Source organism: Salvia hispanica, chromosome 6 (assembly GCF_029641045.1).
Source record: "Salvia hispanica isolate PSC_SH4W2 chromosome 6, Shi_PSC_v1, whole genome shotgun sequence".
Classification (NCBI taxonomy): Eukaryota; Viridiplantae; Streptophyta; class Magnoliopsida; order Lamiales; family Lamiaceae; genus Salvia; species Salvia hispanica.
The window spans coordinates 21,525,278-21,548,005 of record NC_142697.1 but is presented as its reverse complement, the minus strand read 5'-3'; the positions used below and the strand labels follow the sequence as shown (position 1 = coordinate 21,548,005).

At 35.4% G+C, this 22,728-nt stretch overlaps 3 protein-coding genes and 1 long non-coding RNA gene across 6 annotated transcripts; 2 read left to right on the top strand and 2 right to left on the bottom strand.

Annotated features, from left to right (window-relative positions):
• The first annotated feature begins 2,997 nt into the window (after positions 1 to 2,997).
• Positions 2,998 to 4,360, top strand: LOC125204167 (uncharacterized). Its single transcript, XM_048102739.2, has 2 exons — positions 2,998 to 3,163; positions 3,548 to 4,360. Exons 1-2 carry the CDS (start codon positions 3,140 to 3,142, stop codon positions 4,157 to 4,159), a joined length of 636 nt encoding a protein of 211 aa, XP_047958696.2. The 5' UTR covers positions 2,998 to 3,139; the 3' UTR covers positions 4,160 to 4,360.
• A 3,294-nt stretch (positions 4,361 to 7,654) lies between these two features.
• LOC125207688 (protein yippee-like At4g27740) lies at positions 7,655 to 8,423 on the bottom strand. The gene is made up of 2 exons (XM_048107138.2): positions 8,182 to 8,423; positions 7,655 to 7,969 (listed from the first exon to the last, which is right to left on the bottom strand). Exons 1-2 carry the CDS (start codon positions 8,272 to 8,274, stop codon positions 7,745 to 7,747), a joined length of 318 nt encoding a protein of 105 aa, XP_047963095.1. The 5' UTR covers positions 8,275 to 8,423; the 3' UTR covers positions 7,655 to 7,744.
• A 3,491-nt stretch (positions 8,424 to 11,914) lies between these two features.
• On the top strand, positions 11,915 to 19,440 carry LOC125205101 (uncharacterized). 3 transcript variants are annotated; one of them, XR_016132533.1, is made up of 7 exons: positions 11,915 to 12,159; positions 12,921 to 13,284; positions 13,373 to 13,446; positions 15,045 to 15,162; positions 15,279 to 17,767; positions 17,879 to 18,601; positions 18,702 to 19,440. It is a non-coding gene; the product is annotated as an uncharacterized LOC125205101 (long non-coding RNA). The 3 variants fall into 3 exon arrangements; XR_016132534.1 differs by having other exon boundaries at positions 14,972 to 15,162; XR_016132535.1 differs by lacking the exon at positions 15,045 to 15,162 and having other exon boundaries at positions 11,916 to 12,159; positions 15,991 to 17,767.
• On the bottom strand, positions 15,634 to 19,093 carry LOC125205100 (U-box domain-containing protein 43-like). Its single transcript, XM_048103917.2, has 4 exons — positions 17,897 to 19,093; positions 17,455 to 17,758; positions 16,881 to 17,365; positions 15,634 to 16,794 (listed from the first exon to the last, which is right to left on the bottom strand). The coding sequence occupies exons 1-4, from the start codon at positions 19,091 to 19,093 to the stop codon at positions 15,793 to 15,795; spliced, it is 2,988 nt and encodes a 995-aa protein (XP_047959874.2). The 3' UTR covers positions 15,634 to 15,792.
• Positions 19,441 to 22,728: the final 3,288 nt, after the last annotated feature.

The following is a 22,728-nucleotide window of genomic DNA, read 5'->3' as shown; positions in this document are numbered from 1 at the left end:
GCTTTAATAAATATGAAACTAATAAAATATCATGTGTCCTTCTCAGATAATGGAACCTCAGTATATTAATTTCAAAGATAAAGTTGAATTCAAACATGGAGTGCTATATCATATTTTTAGGGTAATATGTATTGTTACGTCGTCTATTTAAAAAAAAGTTTATTTTTTCCTTTTTCTTCTTCAAGCAATTAGACACACAGTTCGATTTCGATGTGAGTGTCCAATCATCCATCCACGGGAATGGGACCCAGGCCTAGCCATCAGTGTTCATTGTTTAATCACATAATGGATTTTATACTACTACGAGTAAATGTCAAGATTAATCATGAAAGATAGGCCAAATTTTAGTTACGCTTGAGAATCTAAAAAAAACATCAAGGAAGATAAATTTTTTTAATCATCCCATCCTTCCATTTTTCGACAAATTACACACTGATATAGCAACCAATTTAAATTACAAGGATAAAATATCGATTATAACTTAATTTGATTGTTATCGTTTAATGTTTTCGTGATTCAGACCCAATCTTCTATGAAACTACACATATTCTCTAAAGAAAAAATTAAAGCTATTAACACATTTAAAATTTAAGTAAATTCAATTAACAAGAAACCTTTGAAGTAGTTAGTAGTATATACACAATGACATTGGGTTGCTTTAATTAATAATTGAGTTGAGAGAGGGATATTCAAAACAATAAGTTTTCACGTAATTGCGTGCTTAATCATTGTTAAGAATGACCTAAACCATGCATAATTGCATTAATATATGGAAGAGTCAAGTCAATAAGAATGAATACTCAAAACGTGCATTTGCGTGAGGAACTTCATGTTCCTTTTGTGTGGTCCAGGAGACTTTGGCCTTTCTACAAAGACGTTAAAAGACTAGTAAATATTTAGTGGCATATGGGTAGGATGATAAAGAGATACGGAGTAGTAAATTATCGTAATTTAAAAATTAATTCAATACAAACCAAAATAGGGCGGTGATAGAATGTAAACTTATATATTCTACAAATTCAAAATTCCTCAACAAAGCTTCAACACAATTTCAATACAATATCAATACAGCGTAAAATTTCAAGATTTTAATGTCAACACAATATCAACATAGCATCATTCATTGACTACCGTTGAAACTCTGTTGACATTTTCCTGTTGATGCTTTTTTGTGATCTGTTGACATTTTTCAATGGTACAGATCATAGTTTTGAGTTTGTACAATATTTAGAGTTTTCATTTGATCACATCCCAACCAAAATAATATAATACGCCGCAAAATGTTTCTTGGAGAATTAATAGTAATTTATACTTATACAATTTTTGCATATATCATTATTCACATGATAAAGAGAAAATATTAAGAAAAAATAGTTAAATCTTATTAATATACTGTATTTTATATCCCCTTTTTGGGCCTTGCTACGTTCTGCATAATAGACAAGAGAAAGAGGGGCATGAAACGAAGAGTGGAGAGAAAAGGCTAGCTAGAGGAAATAGTCAGAGGTGCCCACGGTTCCGGCCGGCGGTTACGCGTCGAAACAGCTGGTTCCGGTTTTGGAAATTATCGAACCGGAACCGAACCGCGAGGGTGTTTCGCGGTTCCGGTTCCAAAACCACCGGTTTTAGTTTCGGTTCCGAACCAGCGGTTTTTTACAGTTCCGAATTGCCGAATTTTTGCGGTTCCGGCTTGGTTCCACGCTTTTTCGCGGTTCCGGCACATTTTGGTTCGAAATTTTTTGAACCTGAACCAAACCACGGTTAAAATATCGACGGTTTCGATTCGGAACCGTAACCGACGGTTACGATTTCAGTTTTAACCGCCGGTTCGGTAAACCTTGGGCAAGTCTAAGAAATATAGATTAAGTTAAAATAGAAATTATGAAATTTGGTGAAATTGGGTTTATCATAGACATAAAAATAAAGCTAACAAAATCTTAAAGTTTGAATATATCCAATTGCGTGGTATGATAGTTGGAATCGTACCTGAGTCATCACCATGAGCGAATGTACACTCCCAAGTATTGTTTTAAGTTAGAAATTTATACCGTATAAAGTATAAACACCATTTTTAAAGAATTTATACTATATAAACATCGATAATGTATTCATTTTTTAATACAGTACTAAGATATATAATTGTGAACAGATCCAAATTTCATTGCTTCGAACTGATTTTTAAAGTTGTTAAATGAACTAAAATATGACTCTTCGAACTGATTTTTAAAGTTGTTAAATGAACTAAAATATGACTCTTTTTTAACTAAAATATGACTTAACATAATGATTTTCTTGATAATTTATAAGTAGTAAATGACATGTATGTTCTACATATTTATATCAATGAAATAAACTATTTTAAATAAATGTGTAAGAAACCTGAACTGTTATATACCCTACTTATAGAATTATTCTTCTGTCCACAACTAACACTTGTGTTTTTGTATTTTAATTGGTCCATAAAAATTAATTATTTTTATTTATAGTATTTTTTTTTAACATTTATCCTATTATTCATTAACAATACCTTAATTACTTGTTATCTCAACTACAAAAAACAACAATTTTTATCACTGGAAATTTTCATTGGTAATCCCTATTTTTCCTTGGGTAAATTACTGACGAAAAATTTTCGTCAATAAGATATGTGTTTTTAGTTGTGTATCCGTCAAATCTGTCAGTAACACTATTTTCTATCGGTAATTAACGAGAGCTTGGCATACACTCCAACTTTTTTTTTGTAGTGTTCTATTTTTCATAGTTTACTAATTTTTCATTAGAAAGTAATATTATTTATAAAAACTACTCCACAATACATTTAAAACAATAGACAATAAAACATGAAAGAAATAAAAAAAAATTACTAGTATAAAGTTGGGAAAAATGGGCAAGTGGAGAAAGCAACATCCCAGCTGGGAATTCCAAAGCTTTTCGCCCACCACCAGCGGGCACATTTCTACAGCAAACCAACATTTGCAACCGCCAAACACTACGTACCTTTCTCTCTTTTCCCCCTTCCCAAAAGTAGCTCTTTCTATCCCTCCCACCCCACTCAAAAACCAATCCCTAATCTCTCTCTCTCTCTCTCTCTTCCCTCTCTCTGCATCGATCTCTTTCTCCACCTCTACCTGTGTAATTAATGGATGCTGCTCAGTGGCCACAGGTAACAAGAAGAAAATAAATACATACATCATCATAACATCACCATCTTGAGAGACCTTTGTGATTTTTATGTAGCATGTCCTTTTGCTTTGGACTTGGAGATAACTTGTTCTTTTCCTCTCTTTCTTCAACCCCTTTTTTAAATTAAAGTCCATCACTTTATCTGCAGACTTTCCCTTTTACTTTTGAGTTTAATTGTTAGGTTTTGCTTTGCTTGTGTTTTCATGTCTTAAAGCAACCACTTTTCCTTTCTCAATAGACAAAAAGAAAAAGCTATGCTCCTTTAATTTCCTTTGTTTCCTCCTCCTTGTTTGCTTTTCCTTGTTCTTTAATCCCCAAATTGCAAGGATTTCAGTGATGATGCATACTTTTCTTATTTAATCAGGGAATTGGAGTTGAATGCTCAAGAAACTCAGAGAAGAAGCCAAGGCCACAAAAGGAACAGCCTTTGAACTGCCCAAGATGCAAATCCACCAACACAAAGTTTTGCTATTACAACAATTACAGCCTCTCCCAACCTAGGTACTTTTGTAAGAGCTGCAGAAGGTATTGGACTGAAGGTGGAACTCTCAGAAATGTCCCAGTTGGTGGAAGCTCTAGAAAAAACAAAAGATCTTCTTCTTCTTCTTCTTCTTCTTCATCTTCCACAAAGAAATTGGCCCCACCACCTCAAATTCAAAACCCTAAGATCCACGATGGGAAACAATCTTACCACGATCTGCCTCTCTACAGTGGAATTTCTGAGCTAGTGGCTTTGCCATTCACTCTCCAACCTCAAAACCCTAATTTGCTCAGCTCAATCATTTCTGCTCCGGTTCACAATTCCAACCCGGTGGTCTCCTCCGGTTTCCCTCTCGAAAACCGGTTTGGGAACTTACAGCAAGCAGTTCAAGGCGATCCACCGATCATTTTCCCGTTTGAAGCGGTTGGAAATCAAGAAATTGAGCGTGATTCGAACGGATTTTGGACCGGGATGCTCCCCGGCGGTTCATGGTGAAACTATGTACGTAATTAATCGTTTACTACTACTACTACTACTACTACTATATTTCATCTTAATTAACAATGTTTAGTCAAGATATAGTAATGTTTACTAGTTTGTGTTGATGGATTTAATTTGTTCTTGATTGATTTAAATGGTGATGACTGATGAGTGGTACGATCAGTATAGCTGAGAGTACAACTCATGTTTATTATATATACTCCATATAGGTCGATCGATGCATGTGTTGATCCATATATATATGCATATTGCCACTTGGTATTGGGTATTCTTGTGCTTTGTCATGTCAAAAGGTAAATGTCGCCACCCTTTTTCTGGTATCGTTTATCTTTGTTTTCTGTGCATGTACCATCTTTGCTACTTTCTCATCATCGATCTCACTTTCCCCTATTTAATGTATGTACTAATGTATCTACTCCATGTTGTTTCCAGTTGATGCCATTGCCATGATCATATAATAAGAAAATGCTTCTTTACCTTTTTCATGTTTATACTATAACTGTACTAGTACATACCAACAACACAACCAATGCTAATAACATAATTAAACACATATATCTAATCTTCTAATCTTAATTTTGATAGTTTAATTGTGAATTTCTTATATACTTTAGGAGGGACTTGAAGACTTTAAATCCCTTGCTTGTGTAAGCACATAGTACTATATCATTTGTGTTTATATGTAAATGACACTATAAAAATTTAAAAATCTTTTCTAGCTCCTAGAATGTGTAACTACTTAATGTGAAGCATAAGGATTGTGTGATACTATATGATTTGTATATAATGTTCAATTGTCCAATCCTTTTTGATAATCACATATCTATAATAATAGCATGCATACCTTTACATCACATGGTTGATGATAGAGCACTAGTGATGGAACAAAGAAAGTTGTAAGATTTGAGCGCTCTTAAATGAGAGCCCCTCGATCTACTGACACAATATAGTAATACCTATATTTTTCTTGTGGAATGTCACTTGCACTCTTTATACTGTACATCTTTAATTAATAAAGAAATCTTTTTTTCTTTTTTCATTTAATTACTTCTATAAAATGAGAATCAGTGATATTCACGTACACCAGTGGAGTATAATAAAATGAACTTTTTTTATGTGCATCTATGGAGACAAATATACAGCTTATCAGTACACTCACAATTAGTATATACGTATGATTTTGTTTTCACTACCACAAAAATGTCCTAGACATTTTTTTAGTCAATTAAAAACGTTATTTGGAGTATTTTCTAAATGCTCTATCTATACTTTAGAAAACGTCTTCAATCTTAGTGTCCCAACTAAAAAGGGACGCAAATAAAAGCTTCTCAAAAACGCAAAATATTAAGATTTAGTGGACATTTATATCCTCAACTTAGGGATGAATTTGCTTTTCGTCCTCAATTCTGATTATTTTTCAAAATTATCCAATACATGTAATTACGTCTCTAAATTTGTGTTTTATTGATCTCTAAACCAGCTCTCTACTCGAAAAAAATATCTCCGTCACTTTTTGTAGGACAAATAAAAGGTATAGTAACAGGAGTAGTTACTAGCTTACTAGTAGTTAAATTATTATTGGAGGGACTGAATTTGTTGCAATGAAAAAAGTCCAACATATATATATACAGACGGCAAGATCTCTATATATGGCATACAACGCTAACTAATTAAAGTACAGCCCTTGATCCTGATCGATATTAGTACTGATTGATAATGATCTTGAAACAATTAATGATGTCTGATGAATCGAATACCACTTAGTAATAATATTAATTAAGGTTATAAATTATAGTCATTGGTGAAAACGACAGGTGGTGTAACCCCGGCCCATTATAAATAAACGACAATTGATGGACTTTAACAAAGTATGAAGACCTTGAATTTGATGGAATGATATAAATAGGGAAATCGTGATCTAACTAATTTATTAAAAGAATATCTGAGTTGTGATTTGATTGGGTTTATGATGTTGATGATTATGTTATGTATGGATTAATCAAATACCTAAAGTGAAGTGAAGATGCAGCAAATTAAGAAATTATGGGGCCACAAACATTCCTTCCGGCAAGCGTGCTCAACAACTATCCTCTCTCTGTCGCCACACGCTCGCCACTATTTTTTTTTTTTTTTTTTTTTTTTTTAGTATTTCGCCCTTTTATTTCATTGGACTATTCATACCCACATTTCTCAAATAAATGACATCATTTGCAACAAGTTTAGATTTGAAAGGATTCTTATCTTTTATTAACAAATACATATAAATAATTGTAATTTATCTTTCTTTAAAAAACAAATTAAGATTTTTAGTTTAGACATGCACATATTTTGCATAGAAGAAATGTTATCCAACAACTTGCAAGTGAGCATCGTTTTCGTTTGATCACATTTAGCATCAAAGCTCTATTTGGTATCTTATTCAACTATTTTTAGTTATAGAGAAAATGAACAAACCGAATTTTGATTTTAAATCATTTATAAAATTAATGCGTCGCAAAAATATATATAAATAATGTATAAAAAAAATAAAAGGTAGCTTATCATTGTGCGGTATCATTAACCCATAAAATTCAGAATTTCAAGATCTAAATAATACTCCCTCCATCTCCGATTAAGAGTCACACTTTGACCGGACACGAATTTTAAAAAATGTAAAGAATAGTTGATTGAAAAAGTTAGTGGAGTGTGAGACCCATTTTTTTATATTGGTTTATACTCACTTCATCCCAAATTTATAGTCACATTTAGTTATGACACAAGTTTTAAGGAATTGGTGGAGTGTGTAATTAATTAAGTGAGATGGAGGAGTGAGATAGTGGAGTGTGTAATAAATGAAGTGGGAGGATGAAGTGTGTAATAAATGAAGTGGGTTGGTTGAAGGTGGGTCCCTTTTTGACTTTTTGGTTTTTTATTTTTGTTTTGGTTTGTTTTTGTGTTGATAATGGCATTTGGATGTAATTTTAGTGAATAATGGAGTAAAATTTTATGTTCAAATATGGAAATTTCTAAATGTGACTATAAATGTGGGACGGAATTTTATGGCAAAATGTGACTATAAAACTGGGACGGAGGGAGTAATAAAATGTAAGTGAATTGGGTTAGTGGAATGTGAAACCTACTTACTATTTATGGTAAAAATGAAGTGTGACTCTTAATTGAGGACGGACTGAAATGGAAAAAGTGTGACTCTTAATCGGGGACGGAGGGAGTATTCATCATGGTGGAAAAATAAGAGCTATTCTATTTAGCCTTCGTTCAGTTGTTATAATTGCTTGTTTTTAAATATTATGAAATTGACTAAAAATTTGATCCTACTAAAAAATTTTATATAGGAGTATTTTTGTTGAAATTGTATAGTTGAGTAAAACCTATGACTCAACTTAGATAATTAAACCAAGAAGGGCTCGACATCGAGCTGGGAACCCAGCCTTCAGGCCCATTTGATGTCTAGGATCAGATTCAGTGGTCCAACTTAAAACAAAATTGGGCTAAGGTCGAAATTCGTAATACAGTATTTATTCAAAATCCATCACACACACAGCAATATCTTACAAGCAAACATTCCAACAACAAATCTTCTCAGTATTGTTTGAGAATCTTAGCTTTCTCGAGAATGTATTTGCCCTCCTTGTATTTCTGTCGGGCATCAAAAGCAGTGAGATAAGTCCAGCCCATTTCGTCTCCGCACGTGCGGCAGAATATCTTTGCGATTGCGTAGTCACCAGTCATAAGTTGCCTCACTTCCTTTGCTCCAACCACAACATTCATTGCCTGCCTAAACAAATACGCCTCCCCAGATTTTGCCTATTTCAATAAACACTATACTTAGCCCTACATCAATTTTCTTTCAAATTATACACCTCAATCCATTTACAAATAAATTAATATGGAAAACACGGACATAGCATAAATCAATTAGGGGAATTTGAAATTTCGGAACTACTGCTTTGATCATGATATACTACATAATACTGATTACATATATTGAACATAGTAAACAAAAAATGAATAATGACCTTAAACTTTTTGGATTCAAGATAAGCATGTAAGGCAACAGGATTCCGGCAGTTTCTGCAACTGTAGAGTGGACGGCCTCCGCTCTCATCCATAATATCCCAATTCCCAAATCAAATAGATATATCTATGCTTCAAGAATTTGAGTTTTTATTTGTGATTTTGTAATTTGATTTGCTTGAATCAAATTATAGACTGAAGAGTGATTGCTGATTGGTGGATACAAGATAGACCTTGACTTGCTAACTTATGGGTATCCAATTTCTTCACGGAAACTATTACTCTATTTATATAGGTGGGGGTAGGTTTTCTAGATAATATAATAGTATCAAAACATAATTTAATCTACATAATTTAAGATTAAATTATGAAATTATTTTAGTCAGAGGGATTAACTATGATTAAGTAGTGTATGATTATTTATTTAAAATTGAATTATAAGCTTAAATTTTATAAACTAAACGCATTACATATTTAAGTATTAGGTTTTGTAGATAAGAGAGTAGTATTAAAATATAATTTATGATTGAATTATAAGATTATATTAGTTGGAGGGTGTACTATGATTAAATACTACTATATAACTATTTAATTAAAATTGAATTATAAGATTAAATTTTATAAACTAAACAGATTATATATTTAATCTCAAGATACAGTCCTGCCGACGACTCCAATATTATCAAAATGTCATCAATTATGACTATGAATTGCTCATGGCCAATGAGACACCATAGCGTGCATGACTAATGAGTTTTTGGCCCATAAAAGTCAAACAAGACTCTTGCAACCCAAGTTACAGAGATTTTTTAAGTTGTCGCGAGTATGACTTTGATCCATCAACTTATTCGTTAGAAGAGAAATTTTGATCAAAAACTGGATTTCATTATAAATCTAATTTTGAGAGTTGATTGTCATATTATTCTTCATATTAATTTGTCTCAATTTCAAATTCATTCATCTATTCTCTATTTCTCTTCCATTATTAGTATTACATTATACTCTCCCCGTCTTACAAAGTTTGTCCTATTTTACCATTTCCGTCCATCCCACAAAGTTTGTCATAATTGGAATATTTCCAAAAATAGACATTAAATACACATTTCAATCTCCTCAATGTGACACTCTTATTCTGTTAGAGTTTGTATACTAGAAATCACCTTTCGAGTGATTGAATACTGTTAAAACTCTTATTTTATTTTCTAAAGGAATAAACAGATTATTTTTGTCATAATGTTGTTATGTTTTCCATTTAATGGATGTTTATTACATGTTTAAATGTATAAGTAACTTAACAAAGTCTAAGTCTTTGTTTTAGTAGACCGATTGTGGGCGTCGTTCACTTTAAGGTAACACGGTCAGTTCTGAACAAAAAAAAGAAGAATTTCACAACCCAGATAGGCTTAGACTATCTATTGTGAAAGGTTGCAATGTCAGTTCGATTATTTCTAAGCCTTACTAAAATAAGATGACGTTGGTGTGGTATAGGACTGAATGGATCTAACAGCGAGACATTCTTTATGCTATCTACTGAAAGACGAGGTCTTGTAAATTATTATTTCTTAATCAATGTACGTTAGCATAGAGCATACGGTATTGATTATGCACTACTTTGACTTACCAAATGGTGCGGGTTTTTCGCAACCCAATAAGCTTGGTATATTGGGTAGTGATGATTAATATCTAGCGGTGCTAGGATTGCTATTATATTGAATCGTTCGCGAGGTGAGTCTCGTTTGATAACATCCTCAAGAGAAGCTTGAAATAAGGTTTTATTATTAGGAACCTAGCTAGTTGGAGTTTAATTACTCTATGAATAATAAATACTCCCTCCGTCCCATTGAAGATGACTCACTTTCCTTTTTGGTTTGTCCCAATCAAGATGACTCATTACTTAAAATGGAAACACCTTTATCTCTACTTTATTCTCTCTCTCTTACTTTACTCTCTCCTCTTACCACACAAAATATAACTGCATAAAATCTCGTGCCGCCCAAGAAAGAAGTCATTTTTCTTGGGACGGAGGGAGTAAGATTTTCTTGTTGAGTCCTCTCTTGGAATAAATAAGATATTAATTAATTAAGTCCATAGCAGACAATAATTAATTAATGGATATTTCTATCTTAAGCGCAGGAAATAAATATCAAGCAATGGAAACCCGAAGTACTTGTAATTTCGGATTTGGATGGGGAATGCAATATTAATTCTGTAGTGGCTGCTCGTAATATACCAATTATAAGCTTATATTAAATTGGGTTTAATTTAATTAGTAAAAAGCTATTTGGAGGAGCCCATATCCAAAGCCTTCCATAGATCCCTGTCTGGGCCCAATATGTGACTTATTATAAATAAGAGAATAAAGGAGACAGAAAACACACTTATTTTTTTCACAAAATTTCGTCCCCCTCTCTTTTTTGAAGAGGACGAAAATTTCCTCTTTCTTCTCCTTCGTGGGAAAGATTTTCCGTCTTCTTTATTTAAGTCCTAGTACACTGGTGAGATCAGTTCACCCTGATATCAGTTTACAGTCCGGGAACTAGACAAAAGATCCGTGGTTTTGTACTAAAGATCTTCACGTGGAGAAGGCGCTAGCTATCTTCGATTCTTTGGAGAATCATCAAGGTATAATGGCTAAACCGTAGAAAAGCATGTTTTAGGTTTCAATTAATTTAAAACATGTTTTATTTGAGTTATGAGCATGATACATGTGATAATTACGCGAATATAATTTGTCTAAATAATCTGCTAAATAGATCAGAATTATTGTGTAATTGATTTATTTGAGCGTTTCCGCTACCAGTTCCTTCATATTCCACTATGCACCTCCATTTAATACAAAATCAAACAATTTCTTAAAGCTCGCGTCAGGTCAAATTTGGACAAATTTTGTGGGACAGAGGGAAGTAACTCCCTTCATCTATTATTAGATGTGAATCGGCTCAATTTTTAGAATTTTAATGAAAAATGGGTGGGTAAGGTTAATGAAATATGAATCATACTTATATAGCATAATTAAGTAGAGTGTGAAGTCCATTACAAGTATTTCGTCTATCATATAAAGATGGCTCATTTTCCTTTTTAGTTTGTCTTTAATTTTTATTTTTGGAAAAGTTCTCTCTTAAAATAATATACTATATAAAAATATTTTCTCTATTCATTTTAACACACAAAATAAAACTTTCTAAAATCTCATGTCAACCCACAATTGTGACATCTTTTATGGGACAAATAGAGTACTGAAGAATAAATTGGTAAATTATTCAGCAGATGCTCGGAGTATCTTTTGAGTGTATATAGAGCAGTATTTTTTTTTAATTAGACTTTTGATTTAACTGAAATATAAAATTCCTTAAATTGTTGTAAATTCAATAAATTCAACAAATAGTTTTTTAAAGTTAGTACCTGTAATTACATTCATGTATTAATAAAATTTTAAATACGGAGTATAACAATTTACAAAGAGTAAAAGCAAAATAACACAAAAAAAATAAAAATAAAGAATTGATGGTTGTGATCTCTTTCATCAGAAGACTACCAAATCACCGGCTAATCAAACTTTTAGTTATAAAATCAACTAATTACAAACATAAATTAACAAAAAAAAACATAAGTGACAGCCTATTCTGACCTTTAAATTAAAGTAGATCCATAGTGATTATTGATTTAAAATAATTTGTTACTCCATTAATAACTAATTTAACGGTATATTGACAAAAAAGGGGAAAAAATGGAAAATTAACTTGAGAAATCTCAATAGCAGTGTTTCTGAATAAAGGGCTGTCTATTTGTGGAAAATGGAAATCCAGCATCTAGAGCTCTACTTCCCGCCAATTGGTTCAAGATTTTGATCTCACATTCTTTTGATTCCGTTTATTAATTGAGAATAAATATGGTGGATAAATATTGGAGGTACGACGACTGCGAGCAGCAGGCGGCTGAGCTTCCCTCTCCCGTCTTTAAACGACACCGTACTGATTATGGTATACATCTCTTCAGTCTTTATCCATCATTCGCTGTGTGCTTATGCGAATCAACCGATTGGTTTCTGCCTTGTATTTTTCGCTTTCTTGGAAATGTAATTGGGCATTGTACAATTGATCTTGATTTAGTTTAGTTCATTTTATTTCAAAATAAGCATGATCTGAGGCAATTCCGTTCTTGTATGTATGGAGATGTAGGAAATAGATTCGCTAATAAGTTAAACTCCCTCCGTCCTCCTAAAATAGGAGTCACGTTTGGTGTGGGCACGAGTTTTAAGAAATGTAAAGAATAGTGAGTTGGAAAAGTTTGTGGAACATGGGATCCACTTTTTTTTTATTGGTTTTATAGTAGAATGTGAGTGAAGTGAGTTAGTGGAGTGTAGGACCTGCATACTACAATTTTATGGTAAAAGTGAAATGTGACTCTTATTGTGGGACGGACCGAAATGACAAAATGTGGCTCTTATTGTGGGATGGAGGGAGTATAATCTTATTAGACTTTTTTCAAGAATCGTGATTTGGTGATTCAGTGTGTCGTTTCGGTCTATGTAATGTCGTTGGGTTTTCCCTTTCTTGTGTTGTTTTATAATGTAGATATTCCTAGTAGACCTAACATGAGGATAGGGAAGGAATGCTTGTTGTTATTATGATTGCTACCTTGCCAGGGCGGTATGACCTTTGCTTCCTTTGTATAGTTAAATTGTTGGGCTACATGTTCTGCATTAAATGTTTTAAAATTGTATGTGTGGTTCAATATACAGAAAATGACATCGCGCACCAGTAAGTCTAGACGGCCTATGAGCAGTGGACTTGGTCGACATGTTAAAGATCCACATGTGTTAGGAATGGGAGGGCCAGACCCAGAAGAAGCTCCAAAAATCCGGTCTATGGGAGCTGGAGGATGGCCTGAAATTCCTCTTCCTGTCGATGCTAGCAGCACTTTGTTTGTGGAGGGAGTGCCTGCTGACTGCACTCTTAGGGAAGTCTCTCGTATCCTTTCTATTATATGGGTGTCTTTGTTTACTATACTTCACTAGTTTTCTTCCTTAACTATCGTTTGCAGATATATTTCTCCCATTTGTAGGCTACAAGGAAGTGAGGCTTATAACTAAAGAATCAAAATAGGTAAGAATGAAATTCTTTTGTACTATTAGAATATTTCATCATTGTCTTTTTTAGTCTAATGGTGTTTTTTTAAATTAAATTTTTACAGCCTGGTGGTGGTGCTTCGCTTAGTTGATTTTGATAATCCAGCTCTGGCAGACACAGCAATGGGTGCTTTACAAGGTAAGATTGATCATGAGTTCCCTAGATAAAACTATTGTTGGATTAGATGCATCTTAGCCTTCATCACATTCTCTTCCTTCATATATTAGCTTGGATTGTAGCCCATGGAAGGATAAATCTTGAAGAGAGGGAGTCTGATTTGAATTATTTTTTGTGGAGGTTGGAATTATGGCCTTTGACCATTCCACGTTACACAGTCGAGATTCTTGTAGCTTCAGTGGAATGGATTTTGATGGTAACAAGGAATCAGGGTCCAGGATATTGGTTTTGCCTTCAACACCTTTGCATAACGACCTCTTTGTTGAGTCAATAATAAATTCTATATTTAAGTAGGCTAATCATAGGACTTCGTAATTACGTAGAACCATCCTTAGCATGAATTCTTACCCCTCCCTTCAGATGTTCCATAAAAAGTGTGATTGTGGATTATTCCTAGTTAAGAAGAGACTGTGTTGAAATCTCCATGCATCTGATCAAGCACTTGCAGTTTAGCAGCCAACTACTCCTTTATGCACGGAGAGCGACACATTTAAGCTTGTTTTTGAGTATGCTCTTAGGCCCTAGTTGCCGAAGGGCAAATGTTGAATTCCACAGCACCTCTGAGTTGTCTTGATTGGTTGTTTTTATATTGTGGAAATTGTCAAAGTGTACTGAGATGAGTAGGAGAATCTTGATTTGATGTATAACCTCTACAAAGCAGCCAGGCACCCGATAATGCGCCTAGGCATTTAGTCCATGCCTGCAAGTTTGTCATTTGAATTTAAGATGAAGGAGAATGTCATGTTGCTTTTTGTTGAACCCAGCTGTAAGCTTTCCGAGTGAGCTTAAGCTTCCTGGTTCGGTACAGAAAAATGGATAGTTGGACTTGGTTTTTAAATGAACAACTTTAGAAAAATGTATTATGTTTGTTTGGAAGTCATTCTGCAAATTGTCTTTTTTGGTGGACTTACCTTTTCATGTTGGTGGTCTAATGCCTCCGCTATTGCCATATATAATGCCCTAACCAAATAATTGGCTTAAGGCTGTCATGCTAATCACTAACATTGTCAGTGAATCCATGTTGTTCTTGAGCTAAGATATGTTTCAGTCTTCAGATAATTACTAGTGCTTAGCTGGCCTGTCATAGTGAATCAGTGATGCATTCTGATAAACAAGTGAAAATATTACAATCTATAAACTGAAAACTACTCTGCTTCAGTTTTGAACTTTTGATGTAATAAACTTCATGTTAATCTTGCATTAAATTTTTGTCTCCACAATATCATTAAATTATTGATCATTGAACTACTTGCATATTTTATCTGAATAATAAATGAGACTGGAATCATGGTGGTTTATCAACTAAATAAAGTGGTACATTGCTTTTATACTTCTGCATTTCAATCTTGAAGTAATATGGATCTGTTCATTGTACCTTTTGAACAAGATGTTACTCCACTATTAATAATTTCATGGTTTTACTGTTTTAATAGCTTAAATGGCCATATTTGTTAAGTGAGCTGTGATAATTAAGTGGTATACACAGCCCATGAACCAGGTGCTTGTGTACCCAGTTTTTGTTGTGATTCGAAGCGACACTAGTTGGCACCATAATGCAGGTTACCCTTTTGATGAGCATGACCGTGACTCATCATACTTGAGGCAAGTTTTCTCGCTTTTCTGCTCCAAGATCAAAGGTTGGGCATTGTGGGAAACGTCGAGCTTGAGGCTGGACAGGTGAAATTACTATTCATCTTCGCTTGACCATCTATGTTTAGTGGACATCAGAGTTTTACTGAAAGCCGTTGATGATTAATTAAACGCTCTAAACATGAAACACCGCTTCTGTGTAGGACTGACTGAGTGAGGAAATGATTTACACAGTGTGTTTGGTGAGTTGGAGTTTCGTGAGAGACCTGCAGATGGTTAGCTTAGGATCCAGGGAGTTTGCACCAATCGACACATTTTGTTTAGAGGCTCTTTGTCCTTGCATTTCCCTTTTACTTTGGTTCCTGTCTTACCAGCTGTTACTAATTATGGAGGCTACCTTTAAGAGAACTGTTGGTGTAAGTTTTTATCTTCAAAGCTGTGATAGTTAGAATTGTAGGAAAAGCTGCGATCTAACTATTGTAAGAACTTCTTTGGTAAAAACGATGAAATAGTTAAATCTGGTTGAATTCTCAATGGTTATAACAGTGCAATCCCATATCAACTATCAACCGGCAATTCAATAGAGGCCAAGAAATGACAAGGCGCTTCATCATTATTGTAATACAACAATTTATTTACAAATAAATGGTTTGTGGCTGTTTTATAAAAAAACAGTCTCTGTTCACTTGTAAAGAATGATCATTTTCTGCTCTGCATTCATGTGCCATCAAAAAAGGAAGACTGCTCATTCAATACATTCAGCTGGGCAAGTATTTTGGCAGCCAATGATTTTGTACTACTACTTCCCCTCTGAGTGATATCCACTAGGGACATTTGTGCTGATTTACCGTATTTTGTCTTGAAATCAACGAGTCTAAATATCCGTTGCAACGCTCCTAATGTTTTCTCCTGCAGGCTGCTGCAAGACGAGTTTAGCAGCTTGATGATCAGAACCACTGCACCAGCATCCTCAAGCACCTTGCACCCGTTTTGTAGTTGCACGCCTTCAATCAAGGTTAAGATTGCATCCAACGAAGCTTCACAGGCTGGGGAATCTTGTTCACCTAGTATCATCACGAGTGGTCTCACAGCACCTGCCTCCAAAAGGCAGAATGATGTCTCCGTGCTGCAAATGCCCGTGTGGACAGGGCAGATACCTTCCCCAGATGATGCAAAGCAGCAGCTGAGGAAGCCATTGGTTTTGACTGGTGTTGTCAGGTTGCTAGAACTTTCTGATAGCTGTTTTAGTGAAATGGCTGCGTTTCTTTTCGTGGGAGGGGCTCCGGAGGCTAGCAGTTTCACTAGTACAGGAACAATGCCTGCTTCAGCCACTCTCTTCTGCCATTCAAGATTTGATGGGACTGTGAAACGACAAAGCGCTTCAGCAGCATTTTCGACCACCTCTTTTTCGTGAGCAGAACGAACATTTCTGAGACAGTCAAAGATGACCTCAAGTGCACCACACTCTGACAGGTCCTGGGACATCTGAGGATTGTGGGGGAGGCGAGAGATCACACCCATGGTAGCAGCTTTCTCGTCTTCACTATCAGAAGTGTTGATGATTTTGATAAGCGTTGTAATGCACCTCCTGTTGACATGTTCCTCAAAAGTCGGATGATCGCCATCTTCTGTCAGACAATAGAGCAGTTTCACAGCATTTTCCCTCACAGCAAGGTCGTCAAGCTCACATAATTGGACAAGTATTTTCACAGCAGAGATCTGTCGAACGACAGCATAATAACGCAGATATACAATCAGCACCAATATACATAATTTTCATGCTTATGTCAAAACTAGAAGTCTACCTGTCTCAACTCCCTTCTGATGTCCAAACCAGAAGGCGATCTGCACAAGGCGTGGAAGGTGCGGAGAAGGGTTTCCTGTGTATCAGGCCCGGTAAATGAAACCAGTGAGAATAGCTTGAAAATATCTTCTTCAGTTTCCAGAAGTCGAATCTGATCTGCAGAAGCTTCCGGGGATGCTGTGGACATTGCTAGATTCATGATTATCTTCGCCACGTGTTGGCGCAATTGGGATAGGGCGTGACAGAAGAGCAGTTCGAACAGCTGGTTTTTAGCTCCTTCTTTGATCAGTTGCATGCCGTTTGATGCCACCCCTGATAGGTTCTCTAGAGCTCTTACAGCTACTGATTTAACCTCTACATCTTCGAGCTGAAGCATCTGAAGAAGAGGCTTCAGTGCTCCGTCTCTAGAAAGACACTGCTTGTCGTGATCAGTCAGCTCAAGATCGGCTAATGTATCTGCCATAATTACTTGAATGGCCACAGGTCCTGCTTGTGCATCAACTCATAAAAAAATATTAGAAATGCAATGATAATTTTTCAGTTTTTTCTCGGATGACTTATTTTTGAAGCTGTACCTTCAAAAAGACGCTGCAACAGAGGCCTAAAGAATTTCGCCCTTGCCATCTCCACGACGTTCTTATCATTGAAGGAAAGACTGTCCAGAAGCTCTTGGGCGTATTTTGAAGCTTGAGCATCGTCGCTGTTTGCTAAAGTGACGAGAAGAAGTATTCCTCCCTGCACGTCGCCAATGAGATTCCGTACATTTTCAATCCTCGAAAGTTCCAAGAGCAGCTGCAGTGCCCGCATGCTTTCTTCAACTTTGCGTGCAAGCGAGTAAACAACGAGCCTGATGCTGTCGTTATGATTAGCAATCGCCTCCTGACATAAGTAAGTTACAATGCTCTGAGTGTTCAGTAATTACCAGTTAAATCAAGCTAGCTTTGGCCTGAATATCAGTTGAATGAAACTAAGAATACTAAATCAGGCATTAAAAAACAGGGATGGGGACAATCTTACCTTGTTACTATCACTATCCTTTGCAAGGGAAAACAAAATGGCTAAAGCATGCAATCTTGTCTCACTATTTTTATCATGAAGCAGACCTGCAATTATCGGTATGTAATCCTCCATAACCACCCATTCTCTATGCAGCTCACTTTTTCCACACAATTCATGAAGCTTTGCTAAACAATTAACAACTTCTTGGTTATCACTTGACTGTATATCGGGTTTCATGGAAGCAATACTGATCATGATGTTCCTGTTCTTCCACTCCTCGATGGACTGCCGGAGAGTTCTATTCGGCCGTACAGACAGTTTGCTCAAGGGGGTCTTAGTCAAGGGACAAAAGCTATTCCCTAAAGCTAACCACTTCTCAATCGCCTCTCTCTCAAACGTATAGCCCGATGATGTCTCGACCGGATCCATCATGATATCCCCAGTGATTGGGCAAAAGAACGACTGGAGAGGCTCTAGCAGCTGCCTCCCCAGCGAGTTGCGTTTGGTGAAGTACTTCATCTCCTTTTCCTTTGGAGTAGTAACCAGATCAGCGTTTTCGAGCAGTAGAATGATCTGCTCCATCCGCAGCGCCTCGTTTCTCGACTCGATATGCTGTATATCATTCTTGAAACTCTCAAACTCCATCTTTAGATCATCAGACTCTTCAGATGAAATCCCCACGGATTCAGCAATGAGAAGGAGCAGATTGCTTGCGAAAGATCGGTCAGTAGCTCTTCTGTCTTCCAATCCGGTTTCGACCTTTTGCAGTATCTCTTCCTCCTTCAAAGAGACTTGATACTGAGCTTCTTCCATATTCTTGCAGAGATTGAGAAGCCATTGATTCGTCTGGGGCGAGACGTCCAAGGAGTCCAACGGGAAGAGCGACATAGCGCGGCTCATGCTCTTGCTGGTGCTCTCCATCTTCTCCACAATCTTCTTGCAGCTCAAGAGGAGGTAAATCTTGTTGCCATTGCTGCAGTCTGCAGCCAGCTGCTTGGCTGCATCGACCTCCGGTTTGAGGGCCTCGAGAGCGCGGCTGACAGTGTCGGAGTTCTTGACTTTGAATTTGGAGAGCTCTTGGAGGAAGATGGCAGTTTTCTCGAGGGAAGCAGAGAATCTCTTGAAATTGTCCTTGTGCAGCAGGACTTGCCTTGCCAAGGCGACTGCTTGAAGCATGGATTGAGCTGTGTCAACGAGAGAGGTGTGGTTTTCCATTGCAGTGTTGGATTTCTTCACATCACAGTTTTGAAGATTGAATTTTTAGCGGCGTGGTTGAAACTAGAGGCGAAGAAGAGTTAGCTGGAATTTCCGGGAAATAGAATCAACTTTGCATACGCGGTTTTGTAGAAAGTGTGTCTCTGAGTGTGATTGTGTTTGTATGTACATAAATCTTGACTTTGGAGTCAATGTTGGAGTAAACGGTGACGTGGCTATCTTTTTAGGTCGTTATGGAATCGTTTTCTGGTTACCGACTTTAGTAAAGCATGTATTGAGCAGTAGTAGTATATTGGAATTTGGAATTGGAGTGAATAGTGTATTAATTGGTAGTAACCTTTTTTTTTTACATCTTTGCTAATCAAACAGTATGATCAACTGATTAAAAGCAATCATTGTGTTAATTGGTGTAATTTTGATCTGATGAATTTCCAGGGTGTTGCCTTTGCGTCGGAGTATAAAATAAACCAAAGGTGCAATTACGCAAAGATAAACGATTTGGACAAAAAAACGGATCTACGGACAAATAAAATAAAGAGTCGCATTATGTACTAAAGTTTACATTTCAAGTATTTCATTCCTAAAACCCAAAAGTAAAATATTAAAAATCATTTAACTAAATATAACAAAATACTTACTAGTACTAGTCATCAACTTGAAACACAAGCAACTCCCAAAATTAGTGTATTTTAAAGGTTGATAGCCGTCACAAAATATATTGAAAATTTAGTAACCATTTATTTTGATCTACTTTAAACAGTATCTTATGTAAAAAAAAACAAAAAAAAAAAAACAGTTTCTTATGTATATTAGTATATCTGTCCTAGTGGTAGAACATTAATACATGAAGGTCAAAACTTGGGTTCAACAATTCCTACAGCGGCACTAATATATTTTGGCTTTTCTGTTTTAAGAACATTTTTAAAAGAGAAGAAAATTGATGGATTAGATTTTGAAGCTCCAAAATTATTGTGATTATTTTTAAGGTGGGAACATCGTGTATCAACCTTTGTATTGTTAAACATTGTGTAAAAGTGTTGTCTGTAGAGACGGAGAAAACCACTGCAAAAAACTTCATCGTCTATACCTTGATTTGCTATGGCCAAGTCAGGAATTCAATATATGGAAGATGATGATAATAAGAATAAAATGGCAAAAAGTATTGCAGTGGGATTTTTGAGTTTTATGCGTTGCAGAAAGTACTGAGCACAAACACCTTGAATCAAGAATATGATAAATTAAACTGGAATATTTATGCCATTTCAAGCAAATTTTCTTAAACCAAAATACAGTAACCGCCAAAACAATTTTGTGCACTGAAATTCGGAACAACTTTACATACTTAAAAACTGCACCAGCTGCTCGAAAGTGATCGCATCAAAATATAAACTTGTTATAAATGAATTTCACATACATATATGCAACAAAATAAAATTGAAAGAAACTCCACATATACATATGTGCAAACAAAATCGAGTAACACCGGATGATTTAGCTAGAAGCTTGGCGTTTGTTCCATCGTCGGAGAAAGCACACAAGGGTGATATTGATTCGGCTCAGACCGGCCTGGCCCGTGCTGAGCCGAAAGCAATATCACACCATGTTTACTGCCCCATACATATGTTGAGCAATGCTGCTATGAACCCTCACTATATATAGCTAAAACAAGGAATTTTTAAAGCTCTAAAACAGCAACATCCAACGAATAATGTTATCCCCATCAACAACAACGAATCTCACATATATGCTATTTTTGGTTATTTATGAGATGGCATGTATTAATTAGAGATTTCGATGTAGTAATTATAGTAAGTAGGAGGAAGATTATGATTAATTAGGTGGAGGGGCAATGGATTCTAAATGGTGAGAATGGGTGATCTATAAAGATTCTTATCCATGTCTTTATGCACTAGCTAGATCAGTTTTTTTTTTTTTTTATTAATGAGACAAAGATAGTTTAAAAATCCACGTTTGTTTTAAACACTTTCCAGAAAGGGAATCAAGTTAGTTGACACAACAAATTATAATAAAACTCGAGAAGCCACATCACGTTAGAGTGCGATTTCATGACACCAAAGGCAGCATTAGGAAACTCCAATTATTGTATAACTACATAAAATAATTTAGTTATTTACTGTAACTCGGGAGATGGTTCATTTCAAAACTTTTCTTAAAGTCAGGACACAACACAAGACTATATCAGTTCGCAAATATATTACTATCATTTTTCATCACGAAACATATCGCTGGTATGTATGTTTTGTGATGCCAATTAATACTCCATTAAAGTATATATGATTTTAAGTTCTCAAAGTTCTCATTTTAAAAAAGTTCTCAAATTAAGTAGTTGTTTGGTGTCAATCAACTTGCCTTTCGAATGTCAAATAATGGCCAAGACATGAATCTTAATGTGCATAAAGTTGTATAATTGATAAAGGGAAGTCAACCCTAGCTTAAATGTGAACTGTGTTGAATCTTATTGGGATATATCTTATTTGTTGATAGATATGTGTTTGATTTGCTTTCTGCCTTTTACTCCAAATGTGTGTGAGATTCTGGCAAAGATGCCCAATCACAATTATTGATTACAAAAGAATCATGCATGGTGTCATGGATGAGGTTATATATCTCCATCAAAATTCGGATATCTCAACTACTATAAAATATGGAAAGGATGATTGTTATATTGAAACATAGTGAAGAGTCTTATCATGGGGAAAACACTTATTTAGAAGTAAACCAATTGAGGCTTGAGTATGAAATAAAGCAGTGGTGTTGCAAATGAAAGTCCTTGAATAATTAAAAGAAGATAGAATGGTAGATGCAACCATGGTGGTAATCAGAAGATGGCCCTCAAGATTTTCATATATATAATACTAATATAATGCACCATGGCTTGCACAAAGTAGACTATGTTCCTGAGTCCAACGAGGACCACGCAGTTTGATACTTCCATAACACATGGTGGGATGCGGTCTGCCTGATTGTCGGGCCGGTTTTATATAGAGCGTCGGGCCAGGAAAAGCGACATTTCTCGCTATACATACTCTACTATCAAATGCAAAGAGGACATTGCTAACCTTTTGAGGATATTGCTGATTTATCTTACTTCTACTTAGTTGAACTTCTGCTAACTTTTTTCTAACCTTTTTCTGATCTGAGCATTTTATACTCATAAAAATAAAATAAAATAAAATAAACATACTCTACGATTGGTCCTTATCTACACAAAAATCGTGCCCATGCCTACCAACTTTAACCCACTATTTCTCATTGACGTGAAAAAAAACAATATACATGCACATTTTATTAAAATTCATGTCATCCTCGATATTGTATACTCTTCATACTTTAATATGTAATGAATTAAGTGATCAGACCAAACGAGTAAAAATTCATCGGTTCTAGAAACTCAACGTGCTATTTCGTGTTTAGGGATGTGTCCAAACCAAACGAGTAAAAATTGATGTATAGTAGTACGACAATATTTCGAAATTTATTATCAACGCACTGACTAATTCCGTAGTGCCAAATGGAAAACGGCCGACGTCGAACAAATATGTAGGAAACGTCAACGAAGTTCTTATCCCGACAACTAATTATATTGCAACATCCACCAATTATCTGTGACGAAA